We start from the raw sequence: 27,499 nt of genomic DNA, 5'->3' as shown, positions 1-27,499 counted from the left end.
TAACGGGGAAATGTGCAGCAGTGGAACGGTTGAGTTTATTTTTCACAGACGAAGATAAGAGACCAAGGACCTGCTGCTTTGCTCCAGCTGTGCATGGCAGGAGCTCCATTCATATTGATGGCGTTACACCACTGTAAGCACAGCATAATGCTGGGATGGATCAGGCCCTGAGAAGATGGATTCCTCTGTTGTCCCCTGTCTGGGGAAGATTAGAGCAAGGGTGACACAGGGCAAATTCCCAAGATGGAAGTTTAACAGTCCTCATCCAACTCAACACCACGACACTCTCCATCTGTGTGGTGCAGGAGTTCCCCCACATGAGAAACCCCCAGCCTCTGGTTCAGCCCAGTGCTTCAGATACTTTGTGTCACTCTCACTAAGCTTATAAATCAGAATTGTCATAACCAGTCTCTGGTTCATGCTTGCCAATGCTGTCGAGGCGTGGTTAAGGCACAGCAAATTCTGATTTCTTCTGTCACTTGAATTGCATTTTATAGTGAACTACTGGATATCTGTAGTGGAAGAGGATCATGTTCATTCTGAGGGTAATAAAATGACTTATAAGGTAGTGAAAGCAGTTCACAAACAGAGAAGACACTTGACAGTCTCTTAAACCCAGTATAAGATATCAACACTCTGAAACACAGAAAAGAAATCTAATATATTTTCTCTCTTCTGAGTTTCTGGTTACTTTTTTGCATTTACGAGCTTTCAGAAAAAGGCCTACCCAGTCTTGAATTAAGAGAAATCACATCCCTTTCTGACCACAACCATTTTTGTTCCTACAGAAGGTACACACATTTCATACTCTTCCTGTGACAGGGTGGACCAGGTTGATTACCTTATTCCTCTGTGCTGTTCACCTAAGCCTTTGCTGGTCTTAGACTTACGCACCTCCACACATTTCTTCGCAAGCCATGTGCCTCGGACAGCCCATCTGACCTACAACTACCAACCAACACGTCAAACACTTGCTTAAGCTTCTTGCAGACATGAGTACTTATTACCTTTTCATTGCCATGATTCTCTTTGCAGATATTCGAGTTAGAAGCTTAAGTTTTGTTTTTCATGTGTAAGTGTAACATTTTTAAGTAATGACATGAGGGACACACTATAAGCATTGCCATGTAATCTCAAGTGCTGCTCTCTCTTTTAATCTAATAAAATGCCCCAAACCAGTCTACTTTTCAGGTGGAGGCTGGCTCCTTCTCCTTAGCAAGACCATCTGGCTGTGGTCTCTTCTGCATGTCAGTTTAATTCTTGTCATTTAATTGATGTCACCTTTAATTGTGATCAGGTTACAAAGACTTCAGAATTCTGTGAACAGTTTAAAAATTCATCTCATTATTAACACAATTCAATAAATTTACAATTTGTGTAGTTTTAGAGCTATTAACATTTACTAGTACATGCTGTGTAGCACATTTCTCATACAGAAGAATGTCAACAGAGAAATGGTCTTCTGACATATTACACTATGTGGGTCATCATTTAAAATTTGAAATATCTACCAGCACATAATTCTTATTTAAAATGTCAAGAGAGAATAGAAAAATTACACTGGTCTAAGAAGTCTTGTTACCAGAGTATTAAGGATCATCCCATTTCTGTCTCTACTTTTCCATATTAATTTTTCTTTTGTTGTGTTTACTTGGTGAGAAAGGGGAAACAGAACAGCTGCCAATAGGAAGCTCTGGGGAAATTCTAGTTTTCCATCAATTCTTAATCTGCCATTTTATTTGATTAAGGTCTGGCGTAACTTTCTTCTCTAGTCAGAGTGTGTTTAATTCCTAAATCTTCTGTTTAGACATCCAAGCATAGCCTAATATCTTCCCTCTCCCAAATACTCAGAAATATAGCTTTGATTCTCCCTTCCTTCCCCTCTAGCACCCAGAATCTCCCCGCCAGAAGCTGGTGGAACTTCCCAGTCACCGATGTCCCTTCTCTTACAATCACAAGCAATAACTCCCAGAATAAATTCCTCAGCTCCTTTAAGTGAGGTACAGCTTCAACCTCCCAAATTTTACAACGGGTGTAGTTCCAGGATTATTTTTGTAGAAATAAAACACCAGCTGTGCATAGGCAGACAGAAGGAACCAGCCAGGCTATTTAGCTTGTGCTGGGCTAACAGAGCGAGACAGCTTGTGGACCTAGTGTGCCTTACATCCAGACAGGTCAGCACATGAGCAAAGCAGTCACACGACTCTCTATCCATCTGCGTTCAGTGCATTCAGTCTTAATAAAATCTTTGCTCTCAAACTACCACTTCTGTGATGGGTACATTTACTCACTTGTTGCTTTAATGACAAGATTAAAAGGGAAACATCTAGTTCACTGTCCCTGAGCTATGTTTCAGCCCGATAGAAAATGTGTTGCTGATGTTGCTACCTGGTGAGTCATTTTCTTGCCCTTCACCTAACAAAATCATGAGCAATAAGGAATATTCTATGGAGTCTGCATCACTCAGTCACTTCTGATTATAACTATTCCTCTGCTTCAGGCTCTTTTGTTTGTCAAAGGCAGCTGCAGTTGCACATAGGCAGTTCTGTAATACCATTCATAATCTGCAACGCAAATTTGTTTTGTGTGTATGAAATACAAAATCATTCTGCTCTAACACAATGCTTTTTGAGGAGGAGTAAACCTAGGATCTTCAGCCAGCTCGCCCACTAAACTCTGTTTACAAATCTCCCTGTATTCAGAGTAAATGATTCCCACAGATGGAATGGGATCCAGACTCTGCCATCAAGGATGTACTTTTCCAGTTCTGGGATGTTGAAAGCCTGTGTGAGTATACAAGAAAATATTACCTCAAGAAGAGGTAGTGTGTTTGCTTATGTCGCATTAAAGGTCTTTTGTATTTATTTGCATCACCATATAGTTCATTTGCCTCTAGGTTTTCCGAACGATATAATTGACATCTCAATTCATTAACTGAGGTATTTATAGAAAATGGGGGTTCTGACATGCTCGGTCAGGAAGCAAATGGTTCATGAACATAGAAATTATATTACTGACTACATGTTGGAGAATATTTTCAGTCTTTTCTAAGATATGTCAAGGAATACATGAAGATAATCCCTTTCACACTCAACAAATACAAAAACAATGCCTTAGAAAGATGTTGCTTAGGTATAGCCCTTTCCTTATACAAAATATTTTTCTATTCGTAAAACTTCTTCAATAGAAAGGGTTATAATTTAGAGATTAAGAGAAAGAAAATCTTAAAGAGTTGGGGCACTAATATTGCCTTAGTTTGTATTCATTTAAGCCAGATTTCTCCATAAACTTTAAATGATCAGCTCCTTTATAGGTGTCCTGAGTAGATAATAGTAGTATCAGGCTATAAGCTGGATTTCTAGAACAACACTCAAGTCAGAAAGTAACAAAACAGCTTTAAATTTGAAACTTATCATAATTCATGACACTTTCACATAATACAGAATTATAGAATCATTAAAGTTGGAAAAGACCTCTAGGATCATCAAGTCCAACCACTAACGCAACACCCCCATGTCTCTTAAACTATGCCCTGAAGTACCATGTCTACATGTCTTTTAAATACTTCCAGGGATGGTGACTCCACCACCTTTCTGGGCAGCCTGTTCCAGTGCCTGGCCAATCTTTCAGTGAAGAAATTTTTCCTGATATCCAATCTAAACCTCCCCTGGTGCAGCTTGAGGCCATTTACTCTCGTTCTATTGCTAGTGACCTGGGAGAAGAGACCAAAACCCACCTCACTACAGCCTCCTGTCAGGTAGTTGTAGAGAGTGATAAGGTCTTCCCTCAGCCTCCTCTTCTTCAGGCTAAACAATCCCAGTTCCCTCAGCCACTCCTCATCAGACTTGTCCTCCAGACCCTTCACTATCTTCATTGCCCATTCGACACGCTCCAGTAACTCGATATCCTTCTTCTACTGAGGGGCCCAAAACTGAAGACAGTATTTGTAGTGTGGCCTCACCAGTGCCGAGTATGTGTCTCGGTGCTCCAAGGAGGTATCCATCAGCTTTTGGTTAGTAAGATTCTTGGGACAAGACATCATGCACAGGCAAAGTGCAAGAGTGTTGCAAGAAGGCAGTGAACACAATGATAGCTGTACAGAAAAATGGGTATCTGTGGTAAAGGATGTATTTTGTGAACTTTGTTTGCGGACTCTGTTTGTTGGGTTTTGTTGTATTTTTTAAATTTTTTTTTTATTTCCCTGATGTTTTCTCTAAGTTTTCAATAGAAATTTTAATGTCAGGGTCACCAGAGACAGTTTTTTTAAAAATGGTGTAGGAATTACTGATTGCGAAGATATGAGTATGCTCCCGAAAGGGATTTTTCCCCCCCCTTCAATATTTTTCTTTATCAGTATCTTTTTTGGATTGTGTATGGAGATTATAAACCAGCTATGTTTTTACAAACAAACAATGTTTTCTGAAACACCTCTCCTACCTTCCAGTTTATTTGAGGATTTAATTGAAAACTTGTCTTCTAGGAGTTGGAAAAACTCAGCACACTTGATGTGCTCTCACCCCTTGCACAGGAGCCTTGCTCCTCTTTCTCCTTTGTTACGAGATCTTTCTGTGCTCTTTACATTCCTGGGTCTAACCCATTCTCTGCTGCAGTTTTTAGAAGTGCTTTTCTTGTGCTTTTCCCTGAATATGCCGTTATCAAAACAGGAAGCAAAGGGCAAGTATGGTTGTGTTTCAAAACACCATGGATCACCCACTTAACCCCCTCATAACTGTTTCATTGTCCTTTCTTTCATTATCCCTTGTCCATCTTTCAGGTCTGAACTTTTACCTCTCCTCTTTTGTTCTACCTTCTGCAATTATTTGAGTCTGCAACTGTATTATTTCAGCAGCTACAAAGACAGCATTAAGATAGAGTTCATAAAACTAAATTATATTTTCTATTCAGGAATTGGCAGTATATTTTACTCCTTCTCAGTGCTGCAAGAGATGGAAAAATTAATAAAAACTGTGTTCTTATCTGATGATACCTCATGGGCCTTCGGACTCTCTCATGGCTTGAACAGGTTGAGAGATATATACAAAATAGGCTAAATTAAGACAGATTGTCTCAGAAGCATTCCTATCTAATTCTATGAAACATCTGTGTAGAATCCTTTAGAATTGTAATAATAGATTAGAAAGAAAGTTCATAACATTTCTTCAAAAGAAAATCCATAATATTTCTTCAAAGAAAAAAATTGCTTAAATTTGAATATTTTACTGAAATTCTCCTTTTATTCAATTCAAGAAGTAAATGGTCTAAAACTATAATTATGTTGTTTTGGGCTGTAAACCCATAAAAATGAGTTACTTTACATATGAAAGCCAAGAAACAATCTGAACTATGCCTTGCTGGAGACCGGTAATGAAACTATTTTAATACCATATAAGCATGTATAAATACCCTTAGTGAAATCATGCTTTTATGGAGTTCTCCACAATTTCAACTGATTAGGTTGACAACTATCTATAGTTTCTTTCTAATATAGAAAACAAAAAGCAAGGAATTTCAATAAAAAGTTTTCAGATGGTAAGTCACAAAAGTTCTTAGTCAGTTCTGCTAATTTGTATCTAGTTTAACCAAATGGGTTTTTCGCTGTTGCCAGCAGGTTAGTGATGATGAATGGTATGTCCACTTAGTGGTGCATAAAGGCTGTGAACAATGGGCATCAAATTCAGGTTGCAGTTTAGAAGAGGTATTGTCACCCCTAAATCCAAGCTAAGCAAGCAGCGTTAGTGCAGAATTCGAAGCTTATCTTCCATCTGAACAGAACATGCTGTTAACGCAACAGTTCCTGAAGTACGGTTGTTTAGCTATAGCTCACTGCTAACTCAGGTGTCATCAGCTCTTGACAGAACTTACTTCTTCCCTTTGAATTCTATGGTGGCGTGTTGGTGACAGTCGTGTCATGAGACTTGCCTTTATAACATTTGTAATTTTTCTCTTGGAAAGAGTATTCAGATGAGTGAAAGTGGCACTTCAGCTAGCAACAGTGTTGTGTTTAATATTTTCCTCTCTTAGGCTCTGAGGACACGCTATGGAAATTATTTTTTTTAATGGAGCTAGAATTTTGAATCGAGCAGAGGTCACTGAGGGATTCAACACTGTGACATAAATAGCTATGAAGAAGATAACAGGTCCCTTTTTTTTTGCATTCAGACAAAGATAAAGGGAAGTTAGGAACTGACCAGAGGCATTTGGAAAAGAAGGAAGCAAGAAAGCTTAAGGATTACCTGTCCTGTGAGGTATTACATTAACTTAAAAGAATTTAAGATTTCATAAACCAATAGCTTGATTCATATCTAAGATTTTTAAGACAGTATTCTGTAAGTATCATAAGCAACGTGTGTTAGTATGGAGAAACTCAGTGAGAACTGTTATTTTTTAGTAATATGAAAGATTTATCAGCTGTTCCACCACTTATAGACCAGAGAGCTCTGGTGGTGCTCTCTGGTGTGCAGTTCTACCCCACCTGTGTCCTATAGGAATTAAAACAAAACAAAACAGAAGTCTTTTGTATTTTTATCATAATACAGGAGATAAATTCTCTTTCAGAAATCAAAGGTTGAACCAGATGATCTTTTGACATCCCTTCCAACCTGGGCTATTCTATGATTCTGTGAAATTCTTAATCTAATAAATTATCAGCATGAGAGATAATTCTCTCCTACATCCCAGAGGATCAGTTTTATTATGTTAGCTATAGGCTGTTGCTGTGTCCCTTCAGAAATGAACCACCTCTATACATGTGGCATGTAATTTTGGGGGCAGAATTCACATGGTTTGGCAGTGAAAGTCACCTGATTCTGCAAGCAAGTCCAGTGAAGTGAATGCCACTACATCTGTAGGTACTTGTTCATCAACACCAGCAAGATGTTAAGGAATTAGTCCTAAATTTCATAGATTCGTAGAATCATAGAATCGTTAAGGTTGGAAAAGACCCTTAAGATCATCGAGTCCAACCACTAACCTATTACTGCCAAGTCTACCACTAAACCATATCCTGAAGCACCACATCTACCCTTCTTTTAAAGACCTCCAGGGACGGAGACTCAACCACCTCCCTGGGCAGCCTGTTCCAATGCCTGACAACCCTTTCCGTGAAGAAGTTTTTTCTAATGTCCAACCTAAACTTCCCCTGGTGCAGCTTGAGGCCATTTCCTCTTGTCCTATCACATGTTACTAGGGAGAAGAGACCGACCCCCACCTCACTACAGCCTCCTGTCAGGCAGTTGCAGAGAGCGAGAAGGTCTCCCCTCAGCCTCCTCTTCTCCAGGCTAAACAACCCCAGCTCCCTCAGCCACTACTCATCAGACTTGTCCTCCAGACCCTTTCCCAGCTCTGTTGCCCTTCTCTGGACACACTTCAGCACCTCAATGTCCTCCTTGTACTGAGGGGCCCAAAACTGAGCCCAGCATTCGAGGTGGGGCCTCACCAGTGCCGAGCACAGGGGCCCCATCCCTGCCGTGCTCTTGCTGGCCACACCAGTGCTGACACAAGCCCGGGGCCTGGTGGCCTCCTTGGCCAGCTGTCAGCCAGCACCCCCAGGGCCTTCTCTGCCAGGCAGCTTTCCAGCCACTTTCCTCTAAGCCTGGAGTGTTGCCTGGGGTTGTTGTGACCCAAATGCAGGACCTGGCACTTGGCCTTGTTGAATCTCATACTGTTGACTCCGGCCCAACGATCCAGCCTGTCCAGGTCCCTCTGTAGGGCCTTCCTGCCCTCCGGCAGATCGACACTTCCACCCAGCTTGGTGTCATCTGCAAACTTACTGAGGGTGCACTCAATCCCCTCATCCAGATCATCAGCGAAGATATTGAACAGGACCGGCCCCAACACTGAGCCCTGGGGAACACCACTCGTGACCAGCCACCAACTGGATTTGACTCCATTCACCACCACTCTCTGGGCTCGGCCGTCCAGCCAGTTTTTAACCCAGCGCAGATTGCACTTGTCCAAGCCGTGAGCAGCCAGCTTCTCCAGGAGAATGCTGTGGGAGACAGTGTCAAAGGCCTTAATAAAGTCCAAGTAGACAATGTCCACAGCCTTCCCCTCATCCACTAAGCAGGTCACCTTATTATAGAAGGAGACCAGGTTAGTGAGGCAGGACCTCCCTTTCATAAACCCATGCTGGCTGAGCCCGATCCCCTGGGTGTCCCGCATGTGCCATGTAATGGCATTCCAGATGATCTGCTCCATGACCTTTCCCGGCACCAAGGTCAGGCTGACAGGCCTGTAGTTCCCTGGATCCTCCTTCTGACCCTTTATGTAGAGGGGCGTCACATTTGCTAGTTTCCAGTCATCTGGGACCTCCCTGGTTGACCAGGACAGCTGATAAATGATGGAGAGTGGCTTGGCGAGCTCCTCTGCCAGCTCCCTCAGTATCCTCTGGTGGATCCCATCTGGCCCCTTGTGAACATCCAGGTGGAAGAGCAGGTCGGTGACTGCCACCTCTTCAACAACTGGGACTTCATTCTGCATGCTGTCTCCATCTCCCAGCACAGGGGCCTGACAACCCCGAGGATGACCAGTCTGACTATTAAAGACTGAGGCAAGGAAACATTAAGTACCTCAGCCTTCTCCTCATCTTTCGTGGCGAGGTTACCTTCTGCATCCAACAATAGAGGGAGATTCTCCCTGGCCCTCCTTTTGTCACTGATGTATTTATAAAAACATTTTTGTTATCTTTAATGTTGGCAGCCAGTTTAAGTTCCAGCTGGGCCTTCGCCTTCCTAATCTTTTCCCTGCATAACCTCACAACATCCTTGTAGTCCTCCTGAGTCACCTGCCCCTTCTTCCAAAGGCAGTAAGCTCTCCTTTTTTTCTTGATTCCAGCCAAAGCTCACTATTCACCCAAGCCAGTCTTTTCCCCCACCTGCTCGACTTATGGCACATGGGGATGGCCTGCTCCTGCGCCTTTGAGACTTCCTTCTTTAATAACATCCAGCCTTCCTGGACTCCTTTGCCCTTCAGGACTGCCTCCCAAGGGACTCTGTTAACCAGACTCCTTAACAATCCAAAGTCTGCCCTTCTGAAGTTCAGGGTAGCGGTTTTGCTGACCCTTTTCCTTACTTCTCCAAGAATCGAGAACTCTATCATGTCGTGGTCGCTGAGCCCAAGGCAGCCTCTGACCACCACATCACCCACCAGGCCTTCTCTGTTCGTAAACAGCAGGTCCAGCAGGGCATCTCCCCTGGCTGGCTCACTTACCAGCTGTGGCAGGAAGTTATCTCCCACACGCTCCAGGAACCTCCGAGACTGCTTTCTCTCTGCTGTGTTGTATTTCCAGGAGATACCTGGTAAGTTGAAGTCTCCCCCAAGAACAAGGGCTAGCGATTGTGAGACTTTGGCCTGTGCAATGATGGGTCTGTATATTGCACGCCTGTTTTTACCCACCCTGTGCTGTACTGTGCTCTGTATTGCTTATGAATCCTTTTTCTTCAACTCCTGCTTTGCTTTTGCAGTTAGTGGCAAAACTCTTGTGTTGCTATAATGGGGCCAGGATATTGGTCCAGCATGAGTTACTTACAGTTTTAAAAGGCTTCTAAGTGCCTTTAACAAAACAGCAATCTTATCAAATTTGTAGAAACAGGGTTGGCTTGCTTTAAAAGCTGTGTGCTATTATAGCTAGATGATTAAATGAGCTTGGAAATTTTAAGAGGAGATAATATTGCTCTCTGTTCTGTCAATGTAAAAAACTACTTGTTGGAAACTGAGTTGTTATTGTCACTTAAAAGTCGTGATGGCACAGTGATTGCTTAAGCAAAAGGTGGCACATTCTTGGTAGGAGGGAAATGTAATCTGTACTTGATGTTCTGATTGAATGTAAATATTATTCATGGCATATAGCTGAGTCTTCTTCCCTAGTGGTTTTATGGCTTGGGCTTCATTGGTCTTCTATTGCTGAGCTACATCATTTCCTAAATATATTATCTGCATTGGAAGCACTTAACAAATTCTGGATTGACAGAGTATATGGATCAGTGAAGCTGGAAACCGTTTATCTTTTAAATTATCTAAACATATTCTTCCCTCCATGCCTACTTTAGTTGTTATGTTTGGGTCATAGCATATACCGTACAGGCCTCTGTTGATATCTTTCTGAAAATACTTAATATTCTATTAGGTATCCCTAAGGAGGAGAAAGCCATCAGACTCTCAGATTCCCTTTCTACCTTGACAAGCACAGGAGTGGATTTTCAGTGGCAATTACATACTCAGAGGGCAGGAAAGGGTCACCGCTTATGTCCAAAATGCCAGGCTGAGCCTGGCCTCATGTGAAGATTACTGGTATACCATTTGCAAAACTGTGTCTTTCATGAGTCCAAGTTTATATGGAATGTCTTTCTGTGGCATTTCTAACCCCACTTCAGCTCCCATTTCATCATGTACCCCTTGAAGGAGGTATCATCATATCACAACTGGTCAGTCTGAAAAAATGTACATTTTTTCCTGAAATACACCAACTAGAAACACTGAAACAATATTAAAAAGGGACAGGCAACTTCCACCAGGAATTCCAAAGATGAATTGTGGACAGAGTTTAAATGACCTGAGTCAGAGCTAGAAGCTGGAAGCCACAGGACTGAGATGCAAATGCTTCCTGGTTTTGGAGCCCACAAGAATAGCTGAGAGCTATTACCACACAGAGGCAAATCAGAGTATTATTTACTATTTATTTTGTATTTCTGTTATGCCTTCTTTGCAAGGATTTCAGACAACTTCACAGCTAAGGACTGCAGCATCAAAATATTCCTGCCTTTAGGTGAGCCTTGTAACTCATTGCATAAACCAAGTCAAGACTGGTTAGTTGTTCATTGCGAAGCGCCCTCGGAATGCTGAAAATTGTGTGCATTTTATCTACACGTGTTGGTACATACAGATTTCGTATTTAAAAGTTCTGTGTGTGATGTGCCTGCCTTAACAGGTTTTAAGATTTGTCTTCCAGGAACAGCGCTTGGCTCACTCCATTAGGGTAATGCTATTCGTTTAATGGACTCACTTATGATTTACACTGGTGTAACTAGACTGGAATCTGGCCCTTGATCTTTTTAATGCAAATTCATCAATTCTGTTAGATAAGAGATGAAGGGAGTCTGTTATGTTCTTCAGTCATCTCTTGAAGCAAAATCATTTGATTGGTTCCAGGCAGTAAGAGGTCCCTATTCCTGCAGTTAGCTTCAGAGATGAAACCTTGGGTTGGTGACCAAAGCTCTTACTGGAGTTATTTATTTTTCATGGACAGTGATCAATGAGGAGTGCTAAAAATGACAGCACTGATTTCAAGGTTGAAAGTTATGAATGTAAAACTTAAGTCTAATAATTTCCTCTGGTGTTAGACTGAGCACTATGTGTTTAAACACACACATTCTTTTAATTCAAAACATTTTCTTCTCCATTTAAATCCACACCTTGATGTTGATCTGACAGTGGTGCAAATGAGAAGGTCACAGAGGTCTCTCTGAAGTAAAATCAAAGTGAATTCAGAAGAATCGTGCAGATACTGGAATAGTGTAAAATATAGAGTGCATAAACATAACGAGTAGCTGGCACATACAAAAGTATATCAAGTGCCAAATGTCTACAATACTGCAAATTAACCGCAATGGCAGGAGAGCTAGCAGTGGTGTTCAGAATGGAAAAACAGAACTCGATGACAGAGATCATAAAATAATCCTCTCCCTTGATCTTCTGCTCCCTAAACCAGGAGAGGCATAAAGTGCAGGCTTTGAACAATTTTTTGTCAGTGATGGATGTGGCACTGCTTTGTCCAGTAAAATTGCTGATTTACTAATAGGAAAAAAATAAATCTTTTCTGATGACGCCAACCTCTCTAACCTGCTAAAGAAGGTGCAAACAGATGGGTATCTCTGTGACTGTGAGTGATGAAACCAGTCCAGAGAAATACCAGTAACGTCCGAAGAGAACTAATATTGCAACAGGCTGTAACATCACCAACATCCCCCATTAGGATATATTAATTTTCTTTGTGCCAAGAATATGACTAATGATACTGCACGGTTTGATTTAATGGATCTGCTTCTTCTAACAAAAAGGTAACAGATATTTTATACAAATGTGAAATGTGCCCAGGGAAGCCTGGACAGATTTAAATTCCTTCGACTTTCCTCTTTATTACAATCCCAGCAAAATTAAGGGACTTTTGATGCTACTAGTAAATTTTTTCTAAAAAATGTAGGATACCTGCTCTATGGATTTTGAAGGGAGAGAAATAGTTTTTTGTTTCTGATATGAGAATGTATTTTTAAAAATAATAATTTCCCTTTATATGTGAAACTTCATACCGACTTCGATATTGGCGATGGTTTTTTCTTAAGACTAATCTGATGTACTTCAAAAACAGTTGTAACTAAGTCTGGTTTATTTAAACTGGTACAAACTACTGATATAAACCAGGTAAAACACGTAAGTGAGAGTAGATTGAGGCCCTGCATTGTTGGCAGAGCAGGTAAACATAGCTCAGAAACTTATTTGTGGAGTTACATAGTTTGAAGTAAGTCAGGTACATCAAAAGATTAATACCTATTCCATATCAATGCTGAGGAAATGGTGCTTTGTTTATTATAAATCAAAACTGAAGGACTTTTGGGTGCAGCTCATCAAACACTGACTTAGGAAACAATTTTCTTCTGGCATATTTTTTCTCGTCAGTAGTCTACAAAGGCAGTTGGTAATTCTCGTGTTTTCGGTATGAAAAAATTCTTATCCTTAAATCACAACAATTGAATAAAACTTCATGTCAAAAGCAGCCAATAAAAGTACAAAATAGGGATTAGCAGGAGTATTTTTAGATTAAAATTACTGGAGTTGGAAAGAAGTGGCACATAATCTCAGTACTTTCACAAGCACTGTAGCAAGCTGAAGAGGATCGGTTCTGTTTAATTTGAAGACTGATAGCGTAAGTTACAAGGGAGAGAAGCTATTATTCTAACAGGGAGGATTTCACAGTAATCGAAATCTGTAACTGTACATAAATTTAATTGAAAGTTCATTCTTTTTTGTCTGATATCTTTTAATCTTCAATGCTATACAATACTTCTGCTTGAACTAGCAAAGCACATGAGAAAGGAAGTTAAACCGATCATTTTGGTCATAAATTAGGACACTCATACAGCTGCAGCAATTGCTTTCATTTCTAAATATTAAAACAAATTACTATTCTCGTCTAACCTTGAGGCACAAGATTCTCATCGTTTATATTGTGATATAATTCACATGAGTGAATATAAGGTTCTGATGGAACAAAAAATATTTCCTCTTTGTTGCCTCCCCAGAGCACTCAAGCTGGTTGCATGGCCATGTTTGCAGCGTGAAGTCCCAGGCTCAGTTTGTGTATTTGAGAGGAAAAAGAAAAACAAACCACCGGCCTCTGAAAAACAACTGGCTTTTGAAAGAAGCATTTATTAGTTTCAGATCCTGATACTTGGGATATTTCTTAAATCTTGCCTGGAGCTGTGTATGGCAGGTATGAATCACAGCAAATGGCAACTACTGTCTACGCTTCCCTTTTTAGAACATACGCAAATTTACTTGTTAATGTTTATATAAGCACAATGTAAGTGTGTCTGATTTACTGTACCACTATCTACAGCTGTAGACTATCTGTTCTACTCAACAGCATTTAAATGACCTTTGGGGTGTACAAAGCATATCCCATTATCCCATTAACAACAAGGTGCAGCTTTGGGCAATAACAGCACTGTTAGTTTATTTATATGCACAATGATTTATTTATTTTGCTCAACTACTTTTACAGCTTCCCCAAGTTATAGAAGAGTCAATAGCTGACTTAGTGACTCTGACAAACTAAGTAATACATTGTACGTACTCATTGCTTGAGAAAGAAAAACGTTGGGTTTATTTTTGTGACCTTTAGATGCAGAGAACTGGCTAAAATCAATTTATAGTTCAAAGAGATTGGATGATACCTACACTAAGCAGTAAAATTGCTTCCGCTTTGATAGTGTGCATTAAAATATAACGCTAAGGTAACAGTCATTGATTTGGATCCAGAATGAGAGTGAAGGTGGGTTTGTCGAGTGGAGGAGGTGTGGGAACAATTATACAGGTTTCAAACTAGTCTGTCTTGAATACTTAAGAAAAAGATTTAGAAGAAAACCAAGGAATCTGATATAGTAGCTATCATTATTAAGGATTAAACATGAGTTCTCTCGGCAAATCATCCCGTGCAGTACAAAGGGGACAACCATCCAGGCTGTCCCTGGGGAGCCACACATTGAATTATGAGAATTTCATTGAGAGACTGCAGGATCAGATGAATGATGAGTCATTGCTATGCTATTGCCACATTCTGCCTGAGGTCAGGACCCAGCTTTTCTTTTATCACAGCAGAAGACCTCTTCTAATGATCAGTCCTCAGGATTAATGGGACCAGCTGAGTTTCAGAGCTCCCTAAGGAATATTATTGCTCAGGCTACGAATGATACTATTGAAATGCTTTAATTATCTGTTGCTATTAGTTGTTCGTACAGTTGTCCTTACATGACACTTTGTTTATCATCATCTTCACAGGTCACCTTGGAGAAGAGATGTCTTGCAGCTAAAGAATGAGGAAGAAGGAAAGCAGAGTAATACTGGCATGTGTCATGTTCTGATCTTACTGAGGAGGAAACATGTTTTGAAATCCAATGCCAGTGATGTGGCAGCAGAAACACAGATGTGGTGACTCATACTCCCTAGTAAGTCCTGCCGTGAAGAATTCTCCCTAGTGGTAAATGAGGTGGTTAATCCACTGATTTTTGACTCTCAGAGCCAGGTATTCCTGAAATAGGACCTGCTAGCTGCTCATCAGGTAAGAGTGAAGGAAAAAAAAGCCTTCAGTGTTTGATTTTAAAGTACATTGTATTGTAATGCCATACTAGTTCATATTTTCTTACAGCCTTTGGATGTAAAACCTTTTTAAAATTCTAAAAATTAGAAAGTACCTGGTCTGGGGACTTTAGTACAGTTTCGGCCATTTCCAAAAAACCCTACTGGACATCGGCCGCAGACGTATCCGATGTAAGGCGGTTTCCGATCAAAACATAATGCTCCAGGAAAACATGGCCTGTTGGCACAGGTAGTAATATGTGACAGTGGTGCTGCGTGGCCTAAAAAAGAAGGAAGTTCAAGCATGTTCGTTTATAATTTCTCAAATCAAATGCATATATAGAATTAAGCAGGGACTGCCTGAGCCCAGCTAAGGCTATATAACTGCTTTATTCTTTTAAAGTCTAATTAATGCAGAATGTTCCCAAACCTTGAGCCAAACATGAGAATGTCCTGTAGGCACAGTGCAACAGAACAGCTGTTTCTCATTAAAGCAAGATTTATTAGTCTGCTAATTACATGTTTTCAAGTTTATTACTCAAAGTTGTTTGGCATTTATCATGGATAATATAGAAACTGTAATTTTCAGCATAACTGAAAGATTAACTAAGTGAGAAACTGTATTATTCAGTCATCCATTTGGCCTTTTGTAATTGGAAGGTAATCATCAAACCTTGCAGCAAATATACCTTACCTTTAAAAATACACCGTCAAATATATATATTTCTGATCTAGAGATCATCTTTAATGTGTCAAACTTTGTATGACAGGAGACTGCTTTAACGAGCTTAGAACTATGTGCAAAATTTAACACTCTGCTAGTATGTAATATTTTATCACTTATGATGTCACTGAATAGCAAGTGTATATGAACTGCCTGTGAAGTATTTAATAGTGTCAAGACAGAGAACAGATGATGAATAAAATCTTAATGATGGTTGTAGATCTTTTTTAATTGCCCCCAGTGAGGTCTCCATCATGATTCTCAAGTATTCTCAGCATCATTCTTGCACCTTGCCTACAGCATTATGATGGATACCTGTAAGAGGCAAGTTCTGGCTAGGCATTGGCTGGCCTGGTACAGATACAAAAAAGAGAAGATGAGAGAAAAAAAAAATCTTTTCTTTTACATATGCCCCTACACAACAGATATGCCCAGTCTCAATTCTCCCTGCTTTCACTAGAAAAACAACTAAACATGCAACGCTTACTGCAACAGGGACACGGTAAGTGTCGTGCAGGTGCACACCCCTGATAGAGAGTGCTGTAGTGCTCTGCGTGGGAAAAGCAGCTGCCACAGTCAAGTTCATACTTCAAGAGACAGTCTTCTCTTATGCTCAAAACTCAGTCTTAATTCAGCGACTGCCTGTCAAACGCTGAAATAAAATGTCAGCGTCACTTGGCAATGGCACGTTGGCATAAGGTGTCATTCTTATCATCTTGCTTTCCGTTGATCAGTAAGATTTGGAGTGATTTTGTTCTACCTCAGAAGGGATGTGATTTCTAGTTAAGCCTGACCATTCTGATTGCTATTGCTGTAATGGCTCTCTTCCTGTATAAAATTGTTTAGCAGCCCTCCAGTCTGATGTATTAAGGGGGTTTTTGAGTTTTAACCCTGTCTTTCTCTGATATATTACAAACAGCTAGTTTATGTTTACTGTTAAGAGTGTAAAATGTATGACTTTCAAATATGTAAACTGCAGCAACTGAAAAAGATTGCATATCCTTGTATACCTACCAAGTCCATCACTTATACTGAAATTCTTAATTACAGGAGAATCCTTCTCTAAGGGTTGCGGTAGCTGCTTAACCTCGGTCTTGTTCAAATCACCTTTGTCATTGCCTTTTTCCTTGCTTAAAGCTTTTGTAATGTCAGCAGCAAGCAGAGCTGTGAAAAGAAAGTATGGAGACAAGGAAACAGGGTGTTAGAGCTTACCTGTGATTGATGACAAAAAGCAACAGTAACAGCAAATCAAATAACCTGACATAAGTTTATTCTGGAAGCCAACCACCGAGCAAATAAAGGCAAATCAGGTGAGTCAGCTGCTGACATGCAGCAAAGCTTCAACACAAATACAGAAAAAATTACTATGCCCAAACTCACTGAACTTTGCTTATCTGGGAGACATAATATGCACAGTGATCTTTTACTGAGCTAAGGGCAGCACGAAGGCCTCAGGTCCCCATGTATCAGCATTGTTACTTGAATGACGATGCTACACAACACACTGGGACCTGTGCTCTGCCCGATTCGTGCCTCTCCCTGAAAGCTTCTTTCTGAAACTATGTTGTGCATGTTTGATGCCTTTGGTTAGTTCAGCTGCATACTTTGGACGTGTCAAAATACGTGGTGGAGTCTCTAAAAAATATTGATTTCTGCATAATTTTAATATAATTTCTTGAATGAAATAGAGATTGTAAAGTCTATGTGGATACCTGCTGCAAGCTAAACAACTCTTGGATCTCTTGGATATTCTGTACTCTTAATAAATCCCGAGACTATGACTCTTTATATATATTAAATAATGCAATGAGCTATAGCCCACTCTAACGGCTATAAAGTTACTTCAGTTTTCTCCTCTTTCCTCCCAGAAGCCTTGCTTCTGCAAGGAAATCATACTTGCTTCAGCAAGGGAATTATGAGTAGGCATGTTAAGTCTGGATATCAGAACCACAAAGATTGATTTCTATCCTATTTTAGGTGGACAAGGAAGGCCTCAGTTTTATTCCTTCTAATAAATGTGCATTTCGGAAATAGAGAAATCCTTCTGTAATTAAAAAAATACAAAGGAAGAAATGACTTTTCTGATATATTTCAGAAAAAGGGCATTATTTTGTATATCCTCCCTTCATTGGTCAAATTACCTATAAGTATATGCATTAGTGAAACAGATACAAAATTGCTTTGAAATAACGCATGTGGCCAAATAATACAGGGGAAAAAACATTCTGTACAGACGTTTGGCAATATGATTGAAGGGATATTGTAAACCTGGCAAAGGCAGTCCTGCTGGTGCCAGAATCCTGCAGTTACAACTGAGACTTTCTACATCAGATTTTTTTTCTTTTTTGATAGTCAATATGACAAAAAGTTAATATCTTCGCAGTTAATATCTGTATCTTTTGCTTTTCAGATTTCTTTGGAAACACCAACAAACAAACAAATGTGAAACACTTCAAGTGTTGATTTCTCTCCTTCTGGCCAACCAAATGTTATTTTTCGAGAAGATTTGTGTGTATGTGACAAACAAGCAGCATGTGAGTAGGTCGCATCTTGTGCACTGGGAAGGTCTCAGCAGAGTACGAAGCCACTTTAGCCTCCCTACTAAAGTCTGTTGCCTCAAAAGCAAATACTGAGCAGGTGTAAAATTGTTCCTTGCCATTTCCCTCACCAGCTGGGACCTGTGGCTTGACTTTAAGCCAAACATGAGCTCAGTAGCTGTGGACTGTATCCTCTAATGAAAGCACACCTTGGAAACAGGTGAAAGGATGTGAAGGATTTGCACATGAACCTCGTTCCTCTCACCCTACATCCTGCTTACATAGCATTCACCCAGTACAAAAGCACTAGGGGTGCTTTCCAAGTACTTGTTATTGGAAGGTATATTTTGGAGTGAAACAGTGGAGAAATGGGGAACATCCTTGGCAAATTACCTAGCTTGCATCTGGAAAATACTTTTTTGTATGCTATGGTGTTCATTCCAATCAAAATGAAAATAAACTGCAGCAAAAAATAGCAAACAGACCAATTTGCAATTATCCATATTAATATAAAATGATAATATTCTGCTTTGTGTATGTAAAGGTCCATACTGGAAGTGAGTGGCAAAGCACTCAATTAAGGATAATAGTAGTAGAACCAAACCCATTTTCCCCCCATCTAGTAAAATAAATCATGCAAAACACTTACATTTGCAAGTTTTACCATTTCCTTCCATTCCACTGGGGCAAATTCCACATACATATGATCCAAAGGTATTCATACAAGACACTCCAGGAAAACAAAGGCTCTCCTCACATTCATTCCTATCTTCCTGACAAGTAAGCCCTGTGGCAAAACAAAGAGGATGTTAATAATCAGGAAAGATTCCCTGTTTATTCCTCATCTCAAATGTTGAAGCAGACTAAGGCTTACTTCTCAGCTGTAAACTCATTACAGGGTGCGTCACTCATGTTAGAGCCAAATTCCCCACTGTCTCACTTAAACCTGCTTTTATCACACTGTTTATTACTGTCATTACTGGCACCAGAAGTGCTGAACTTGAGAATACCACTTGTAGATAACTGTGCATGTTAAATAAATTATTTCCCTGCATTTTACTTCTTTGTTGCTGCTTTTGTTGTCTTGTTTATGTGAGACCTTTGTCATATACTGAGTGTCACCATTTTGGCTTTAGGATATGAGGACCCGTGCATTGACCTGTTGTGCTTTTCTTTTCTATGTGAACCTCACATAATTAATAGCTTATTGTGAACCAGCCTGATAGAGTCTGGCTGAAGGTTAACCTGAAAAGATGATCAGATTTTTTAAAAAGCAATTTTTTTCTATTTAAAATTAAAATTTGAAGAAACATTCCGAAATGTCCCTGAGCCACAGTGCTGGTGTACAGAAGATAAGCTGCTATAGGATTTGAACCCCAAACAATGTTTTGTTGGCACTGATTTTGGAAATAAGGTTTTAAAAATCCCTTAAAGCAACTGATATTCAAATTCACAGCTCTGGATGATTTAACAGATACCTATAGGGGAAGGTGACCCAAAAGTTAAAATTGCTATCTGAAAAGCAAATTATGCAGAGTAATCACATACAATGTTGTTAAAAACTCCCTCAGGCTTCAGGTATGCGTGCTGCTGTCTCTGTGCACTTGAGAATACTTGCTAGGCTATTGCTGGTTACCGAAATATGCAGCCCTGATAGCCTGTAAACTAGCCAGTATCACTTCTATTAAGGCATACCCTTTGTGCCTTGTAGGAACACCCAAGGAGCTTGGGACCCCTTCTCGAGAGTCCGGGTGCCTGCTTCAAGACATTTGACAAGGTACAGAAAGGCTTGTTCCCTATCAGATATCCAGCTTTATCATGAAAGAAGATTTAGGGATAAAAGAATATTTTTTTTTTCTCTTCAGAAAAGAAATTTGTCACAGCAGAATGAATTACAGGATGATAAAACCAGAACATTATTAATCTCCTACAATATCATCTCTCATTGCCTCAGCATTTTAGATAGCTTCCATGACTCCTTGCAAGTTAAAATAGCATCTCCATGTAAAAAAACTCAAACTGAAGTCTCTCTTGATTGAGCTGCCTGAAAGAGTTAGTGACATCACCTTCTCGTGCCTGCTTTGTCTTGTGGAAGAAAAAAGAACACAAAAGCCATGTTCCTTTTCTGGTGCCATCTCAAGCTAAGTTGTTCTGGTTTTACATGCTTCTTGCTTCATTCATGTAAGTTGGACATCACATAGTATTGCAGGGCTTAACTTTTTTTCCTCCCTTGTTACATTTTGGATTACTGTTTCTATTGCATAATTTAATTAGCACATTCGTAGCATCAGGCTGCTTTTTTCTGATACTGCTTTCTGATGATGTGTTGGGAAGTTATTAGACATCACATTCTGGAAAATACTGAATGAGCTACCCTCTGATTAGGTTAGTAATTATTTTCTTTCTCTGGGTATTATATAAAGACTAAACATGATACCATAGAAAATGAAAGTAGGAATGAAGTTCCCAGTTTCAGTAACAACCGCCACTTCGCCCCCAGTCCCCCCTCCTCCCTCCTACATACTCAGTTTTTGCTGCAGAGGGCTGGCTTTAAAATCTCAAAGGTGAGAGAATTACAGAAAGCAAAGGATCACCATAAGTAAGCTAAACTTTAAAATTCAGTCACTTGACTGAGTTTTGTAACTTAAAGGTGGATATGTAAGCATTTATTTTCCTTCAGAGAGATTTGATTTTACACAGTATCTCATCAACTTGCGCATAATGATAATCCAGCTGAGTCCAAGGACAAATGTTTGCAAAGTCTGAAATTTGGCTGAAGGTTGGTGAAGAAACAACAGAAATGGACAGAAAACTGTCTGCAGCAAGAAATGCCAATTATTCTGTTTGCATGACCTCCAGCGCACTGCAACATGAGGGAGTCTCAATCCTTTTGGCACTGCTACAGTACAAATAAAAATAATAGGAATAAAAGATCTTCAGGTTGCAAGGTTGGAACATCTGTTTCTGTGCCAGCTCTATTTCTCCATCCCTGCATGGGAAATTGGCTGAGAAGATAAAGTCCTTTTATGCCTTGAGAGGAGCTGGCCACCTACAGATGCAGAGAAAGACTTTTTGACTGTGTTCACATTAAGTTGATTCTAAAGGAACGGGCAATCTCATTTAGGGACTCTATGGTTGTTACAAACCATGAACAAGTCTTGGGGTTTTCTTCAGTTTCCTGAAAAGTAAAATGAAATTATATAGTGCCATCTTGCCCCCTGGCCCCCAGTTTAATATTAAACAGTGGTACATGGGGATAGAAAGAATAGTTGTGGTTGAGATACAGTTGTCAAGGATGAGTTCTGTTCTCGGGCGGCTGATGTTCTTGCTGTCAGTGGCCAAAAGAAGAAACAAGAGGGATTTTTGTTGTCTTGTTAACAAAGTCGAAGAAAAATGAAAGAGCTTTGAACACTCAATGAAATAAATGCGTATAAGTCTCTGCAGAAATTTGAAGATGATAATAATTCTGGAGTCATCCTCCTGTCAGATTTTCCAGTGGCTTTTCTCCCTGCCTTTTTTTCCATTCCTATATTGTACCTTTACATTGCCTGAGATACACAGGTGCACTTGAGTTGCTACTGCTTAGCAACACACTGCGTTCCCTGTGCCGCTGCTTCTCTTGTAATGGTGTTTGGGAAGCTCTCAGAAGAGTTAACTTTTTGTTTCTACTACCTGTTCACTATCATTTGTAAAGATTTGATGGTGAAGTGGTGCTGTCACTCGAGCAGTATAGCATTGCCTTCTCATTAGATTATTGATGGTTTTCTGGGGAATTGAGACATAAACACAGCATCATGGATGAGCTTTTATTGTTGTCACAGAACCTGCCCTGAAGTAAAATCATCCACTTCCCAGCTGGCTTCCAGCTCCACTTGCTCATAATTTTTCACCTGCTATTAAAACTTTGGGATATATTCCTGTTTCACTCAATCATATCTTTTTTTTTCTGTCATTGCTTGTGTTTTAGCATTTTGGCAAAGGAAGTACAGCAAAAATAATGGTCATTTATTTAACCTGGCAAGTGTTCAGGGTTCAGGAAAGCCCAGTGTTTCTCTGACCATCAAGGTGCCCTTGTCTCTAGAGTCAGCTGTATGTTGCTTTCAAGCATGTGATTTTGAAGTGTTGGATATTTCATTCTTTACTGTTTGTGTAAGAATGAGAACCACATTTCAGAATAGGCTCCATGTGAATTTATAAACAATGCATTGTAATTATGGCAGATTTTTTAATGTGGAATAATAGAGCTTGATTCCTCTCCGTCTATGTGCAATACCGCATAAAGTAAGGAGGGCAGCAGTGTGAAACTGGTGATGATCAAACAACAGGAGCAGATCCACTGAAGTTATTAAATAATGGAATTATATTGCTTTTTATTCATTTAATCCACCTCCTTACAGGCAATGAATAATTTTTCTCATTGGAAATTTCCAAGTGTTTAACCAAAAACAGCCAAAAAGGTTCCCAAATTTTCCTGTTTTTCCAGGGGGATTCAAGACATTCTGGATATGTTTGTTTGGTTTGGAGATTTTTATATTTTGATCAAACTTTCATTTTCTAGCTTTATTCTCCATGCTTTGGCTTGTGCATTCTTGCATCAGTAGAGTCTTTGGTGGCACAAACACTTTGGATAGTAGCAGGCTTTGGCTATTTGATAACATTACCTGAAGTCGATACCGCCTAGGTGTCATAAATCTTTTAGACCATTTTTCTGAACTTCCACTTCTGAATGTTTTTTACTTTTCTTTTCTGCTGGAATTTTGCAGTTAATGAAATCTGGACTTGCAGTCTCACATGACCAAACAAAGACAGTTTCATGAACTGCTGAGGGGCAGAAAGGGTACCTTTCTCCCTGTGTGAGCCCATTGAGTAAAATCTGTTCATTGTTTTTGTTTAGAATTTTCTTCTATATATACACACTATAAGCAGTAAGAATCATGTACATTTGATGTTATTTCTACTGTTTTTTTCAAACCTATAGCACTGCACAGCAGCCAATATGGGTCTCATGAATTCATTCATGCTTTCATATATGAACAGACTAGGGTTTTTGACAGGGTCATGGACTGAAATCTGAGGTGTTTTTTTTCTTACTCTGCTTTTGAAATGGTTCTGATCCAAGAGATAGTCTAACACAGTTTCAGTTAGCACCTTTCACTTGCGGGAGACTAATTTGACAAGGACGGATAGCAACACAATGTCTTTATTTTCCTATGATTGTTATTTTAACTGGCCCCTTGTCTGCAAAGCTAAGCAAGAACCAGGTTTAGAAATCCTGTTGAAGTCCTGTATGTTCAGATTTGCCTTGTACCTCCTGAAGAGCTGAACTGCAAATGAAAAGACCCCAACTTTCATGAAACTCCAGGAGAAGGCATGTGTAGGCCAACATAAAACTCTTACGTTGGAAGTGAGGTTACGCACAGCTGGAGAGTGGGTCCCAGCTTGGAGGAGGTGGCAGGCACTCTGAGACCCAACAGTGACTCAGCTCAGCCAAACTCCAGAAGCTTAATGCAGAAGAGAGTCTGCATTAACCGGCTCTGCCAGTTCCAGTGTGCCGAGCATCGGGGAGTCGTTGTCTGCACGCTCACAAGTGCTTTTTCACCTGTGTGAATCATCACAGATGTCCTGAATTCAGTGAAGCTGACTATAACTTGCATGATAGGTACCAACATGTTCTTTCCTCATCTTCTTTTTCTCATTTTTCAGGTTTTCCTGTTTGCACTCTAAGTCTTGCATCTACCTCTTTGGCCTCACTGCATTTTGTTCTCCAACTCCTCCTCTTCACACTTTTCATTCTGCTTTTCTCAAAGCACATTTTTTTGGTGCAGTGATCATTCCTCTTCCCTGTGTCTCTTAGAATCACATTATGGCCAGCCCTGAACAGTTCAAAAGGTTAGATTTTTTTCCATCAGCATATCTGAGAACCAAATGGGTTTGTGGTTTTCTAATGCTTAAATTTAATGAAGTTTCAACTGCGACTAAAGGACAGTTTATTTTTGCATGTTTTCCATATCTACTTCTTCTTCCTAGACCTAGAAAAATAATTCATTCCAAGTTCTTTCACTGGCTTAATTTAGTAAAATCCCGTGGAGTGCAAAAGGGTCCTGGATCTTTGCCTTTTCTCTCTTCCGCTAAGTCTTCTCCTAGCTCATCTCATGGATGGACAAATCCATGGGAAATAAGCAGGTGGAAACTGAGATCAGGGAGGTTCAAAGCCTCCTTGAGTGATCATTTCAGGACCACAGAGCCTTAGGTCATTTTTCCTTCCTTGAGCATGGATAATTAGATAGCTGGTTTTGCATATTTTCTGTCTAAAGCTAAGTCATGGGAGCAGAAGAGCAGGCTTGTGTAGCCCATTTGACGCTTGTGGTCATGCTGCACTCAGAAAACCCTGTAGCACTATGTATCTAGTTAAATCAGAGATGGAAACAGTGAGGTGTTACCTCCCAAACCAGGGGGACATTTACAGAAGTAGCTATCCACGCTGTCCACGCATGTTCCGCTGCCACAGGGGTTTGATTTGCAGTCATTAATATCTTCCTGGCAAAATTCTCCATCCAATCCATTTGGACATAAGCACAGGTATTCACCGAGGCCTGGAGGGAATTTAATATTGGTAACACATGTTCCACCATTGAGGCAGCTGCAGGGCTTCACTCCAACCTGAGGAAGGCAAAAGGGAGTTGTAAAATTCCTGCAAACAATCACAGCTGAAAGGTATGTTGTTACCCTTTAAGAAGGGACAGATTTGCAGAGCAAACATGTTATCTAGTATTAATAAAACTTATTTCTAACCAATTTTCTTTGTCTAGCTAGATGATCTCACACTCAGCATACTTATTTATTTGACTAAAACTTGACTTTAAAGGGATTTTTTTCTTTTCATCATTTAGGGGCACATTCTAACTTCTTATAAGGGAAAAAAAATCCTATTTGCTATGACAGCAGTTTTTACACAGTATCTGAGGGCAGAATTTGTTCCTTATTCTTCAAAGAAGAAATAAAAAATCTTTTCTCTTTGCCTGCCTGCCCTCCTTACTGTTTCACATTACAAATGGCTCCCAGGCAGGAACATGATTGTGGAATTCCTTAGCTGGTCTCTCTCTTCAGGGAAGAGAGGTTCATGGTTTTATTTTATGTATGTAGAAGAACAGCATTTCAACAGATTCAAACCTCTGCATTATCTCACCTAGTTAAACACAGGTCTAGTTTGAAATGTTTCCATTAAAAACTGTACCTAGACTCGAGTTTTCCCTTTGCTGTGTGGGCTCAGCAGATTGGTATTTTTGATGATAGTGGTTTGAATGAGTAAAAATTGGAATCTTCAGGGGAAAAAAATATTTTTTTTCTTTACAAAACTGTTCTTATGTCAAGAGTCTGGATCCCACTTTATTAGCTCACCCTATCACAGGATTAGTGTTAAGCTATACAATAAAGACAATGCAATGCAGAAGCTCTGCCAAGAAACTTAAAGCACAGGGTAATGACATAAGAGCAAGACACACTCTAAAAATATCATTGAGAATGAGTTATAATCTCCCTTTTATAGCTAAAACTTGGTCTTTTATGTTATATGCTTTTTTCTGCAATCCAAATGCAGAATGTGAATTTTAAAGCAGATTAATGAACCATTAAAAGGCTCTGCAAGAGTGTTCTTTCAAACAGCAATCAATAGTACTCTCTCTTGTTCCTTGTATATATAGTTTCTCTGTTCTTGGAGATATTTATTCCATTAATTGATCATTATTGCTGTGCTGGATAATATACACTTATGAGGAAATAGCTGAAGTCTTGGTTTTCAAGACAGTAACAAATTATTAGCTATAATGACAATTGCACCAAAGCACTGACATGATAAACAGGTTTGTTTTGTTTTTTTCTTTAAAGCGTTCCTTTCCTTACCTCAACAGAATATCTGCTCTGTGCATTGCACTCATCCGACACAGTGAATTCAAAGGTCTGCGTTTCTTCGGAATCAACTTTCCAGATAAGAAGGCCAGCAGGAGAGAGCCTGGCATCCTGTGGCCCAGCCTCTAAGATGAATAGCACAGCTGACCCTTCCGGATCCACTGCTATTAACTGGTAAACAAAATTCTCACCAATAAATGTCAGCAGCTGGCTGGAGGGGGCCTGGAACACAGGAGGCAGGTTGTCTAAACAGCAAAAATGAAACCATGATTACATAAATTCCAGTTTCTCCCATGTAAAATTCACAGCGCAGGTCTTTGTAGGAGTTCTTTTAAAGAAAAAGGTACAGAACGTTCCCTGAGACTGAAGGAGGAAGCAATTTAGATGTTAGAGGCAGCAAATGGCTTTACCAAAAGTGTACCTTTTTCCTCCTATTTGTTTCATGCCCCATACTGAACTTCTCTCCCATACGGAACTTTGATTACTTTTGATGTGTTATCTGATACATGGGAGGAGATCAGACAGGACTTCTATAACCACCCACTAATCCTCCAATTCTTACTAAAACTTTAATTAATTGTATTTCTAATACTTACAGATATATATTCTATCTGTTACTCTATCTATCTATCTATCTATCTATCTATCTATCTATCTATCTATCTATCTATCTATCTATCTACCTACCTACCTACCTACCTACCTACCTACCTACCCACCCCCTCACCCCCACCCACCCCCCATTTAAATATAAGTAAACTATATCTCAAAATGATGAATGACAAATCAGTTGGGTCAGCAACTTGGGGAAAAAAAGATTGTGTAAGTCTTCCATTGAGTAGACTCTTCTGCCTTTCCACATGAGAAGTAATTAAGCCTGAGCAGTCTGACTGAATTCAGTTGGCCATTTCATCAGGAATACAGGTCTTCTCAGTGCCAGCAGAGGTACATCAGTGATGCTGAGATTGTCTATCCCCGGTGACAGTAGTGCATATCATGTCACCATTGGCACTGTTATTTCTAGTGTTGTTATTTACATTTAGTATTTCCTTAGTGAAGATAAAAACCTAATTGTAGAGGGCTATTGTACCGTGGAAGACAAATGCTACCTGAAGATATATAATATAAATACTTAAGGAGGACAAGGTAGAGGAAAGTACTACATTTTATAATTAGAGGCCAAGGAAAAGTAGGATCAGATGAGTACCCTGAGGTGACAGCAGCTCTGTGCAGGGAGTTTCATGTCCATGTCCTAAGCCTCCTCCGTCTGAAGCCGTCTTTCCTCTTTAACCAGAAGTACAAATTGACACGTATCAATATTTAAAGGAATCTTCTCACAATGTAATTTGACCATAGCTATGTTTAACTTAAAGAACATTTCCAATACTGAGGATTCATTTCAAGTCACACTCTAAAACTATGAAGTATATATGTGTTCTCATAAGGCCTGAGTGTATCTTTGCATTATGCTTGTGGGAAGCCATCA

General features: G+C 39.8%; 1 protein-coding gene across 1 annotated transcript in view; it reads right to left on the bottom strand.

Moving 5' to 3' along the window:
• The window catches only part of LOC142057218 (von Willebrand factor D and EGF domain-containing protein-like), a 196,826-nt gene that overhangs the window by 56,478 nt on the left and 112,849 nt on the right, over positions 1 to 27,499 (bottom strand). Inside the window, exons 16-20 of the mRNA XM_075092829.1 lie at positions 26,008 to 26,258; positions 24,549 to 24,768; positions 18,758 to 18,895; positions 16,586 to 16,735; positions 14,964 to 15,128 (exon numbers count right to left, since the gene is read on the bottom strand). Of these exons, the coding sequence (XP_074948930.1) occupies positions 14,964 to 15,128; positions 16,586 to 16,735; positions 18,758 to 18,895; positions 24,549 to 24,768; positions 26,008 to 26,258 (924 nt within the window). The remainder of the gene's footprint in view (positions 1 to 14,963; positions 15,129 to 16,585; positions 16,736 to 18,757; positions 18,896 to 24,548; positions 24,769 to 26,007; positions 26,259 to 27,499) is intronic.

The sequence above is a fragment of the Phalacrocorax aristotelis genome, chromosome 5 (genome assembly GCF_949628215.1).
Source record: "Phalacrocorax aristotelis chromosome 5, bGulAri2.1, whole genome shotgun sequence".
Lineage (NCBI taxonomy): Eukaryota > Metazoa > Chordata > Aves > Suliformes > Phalacrocoracidae > Phalacrocorax > Phalacrocorax aristotelis.
Note: the sequence above shows the minus strand (reverse complement) of the source record. Positions and strands in the feature narration are given on the sequence as shown.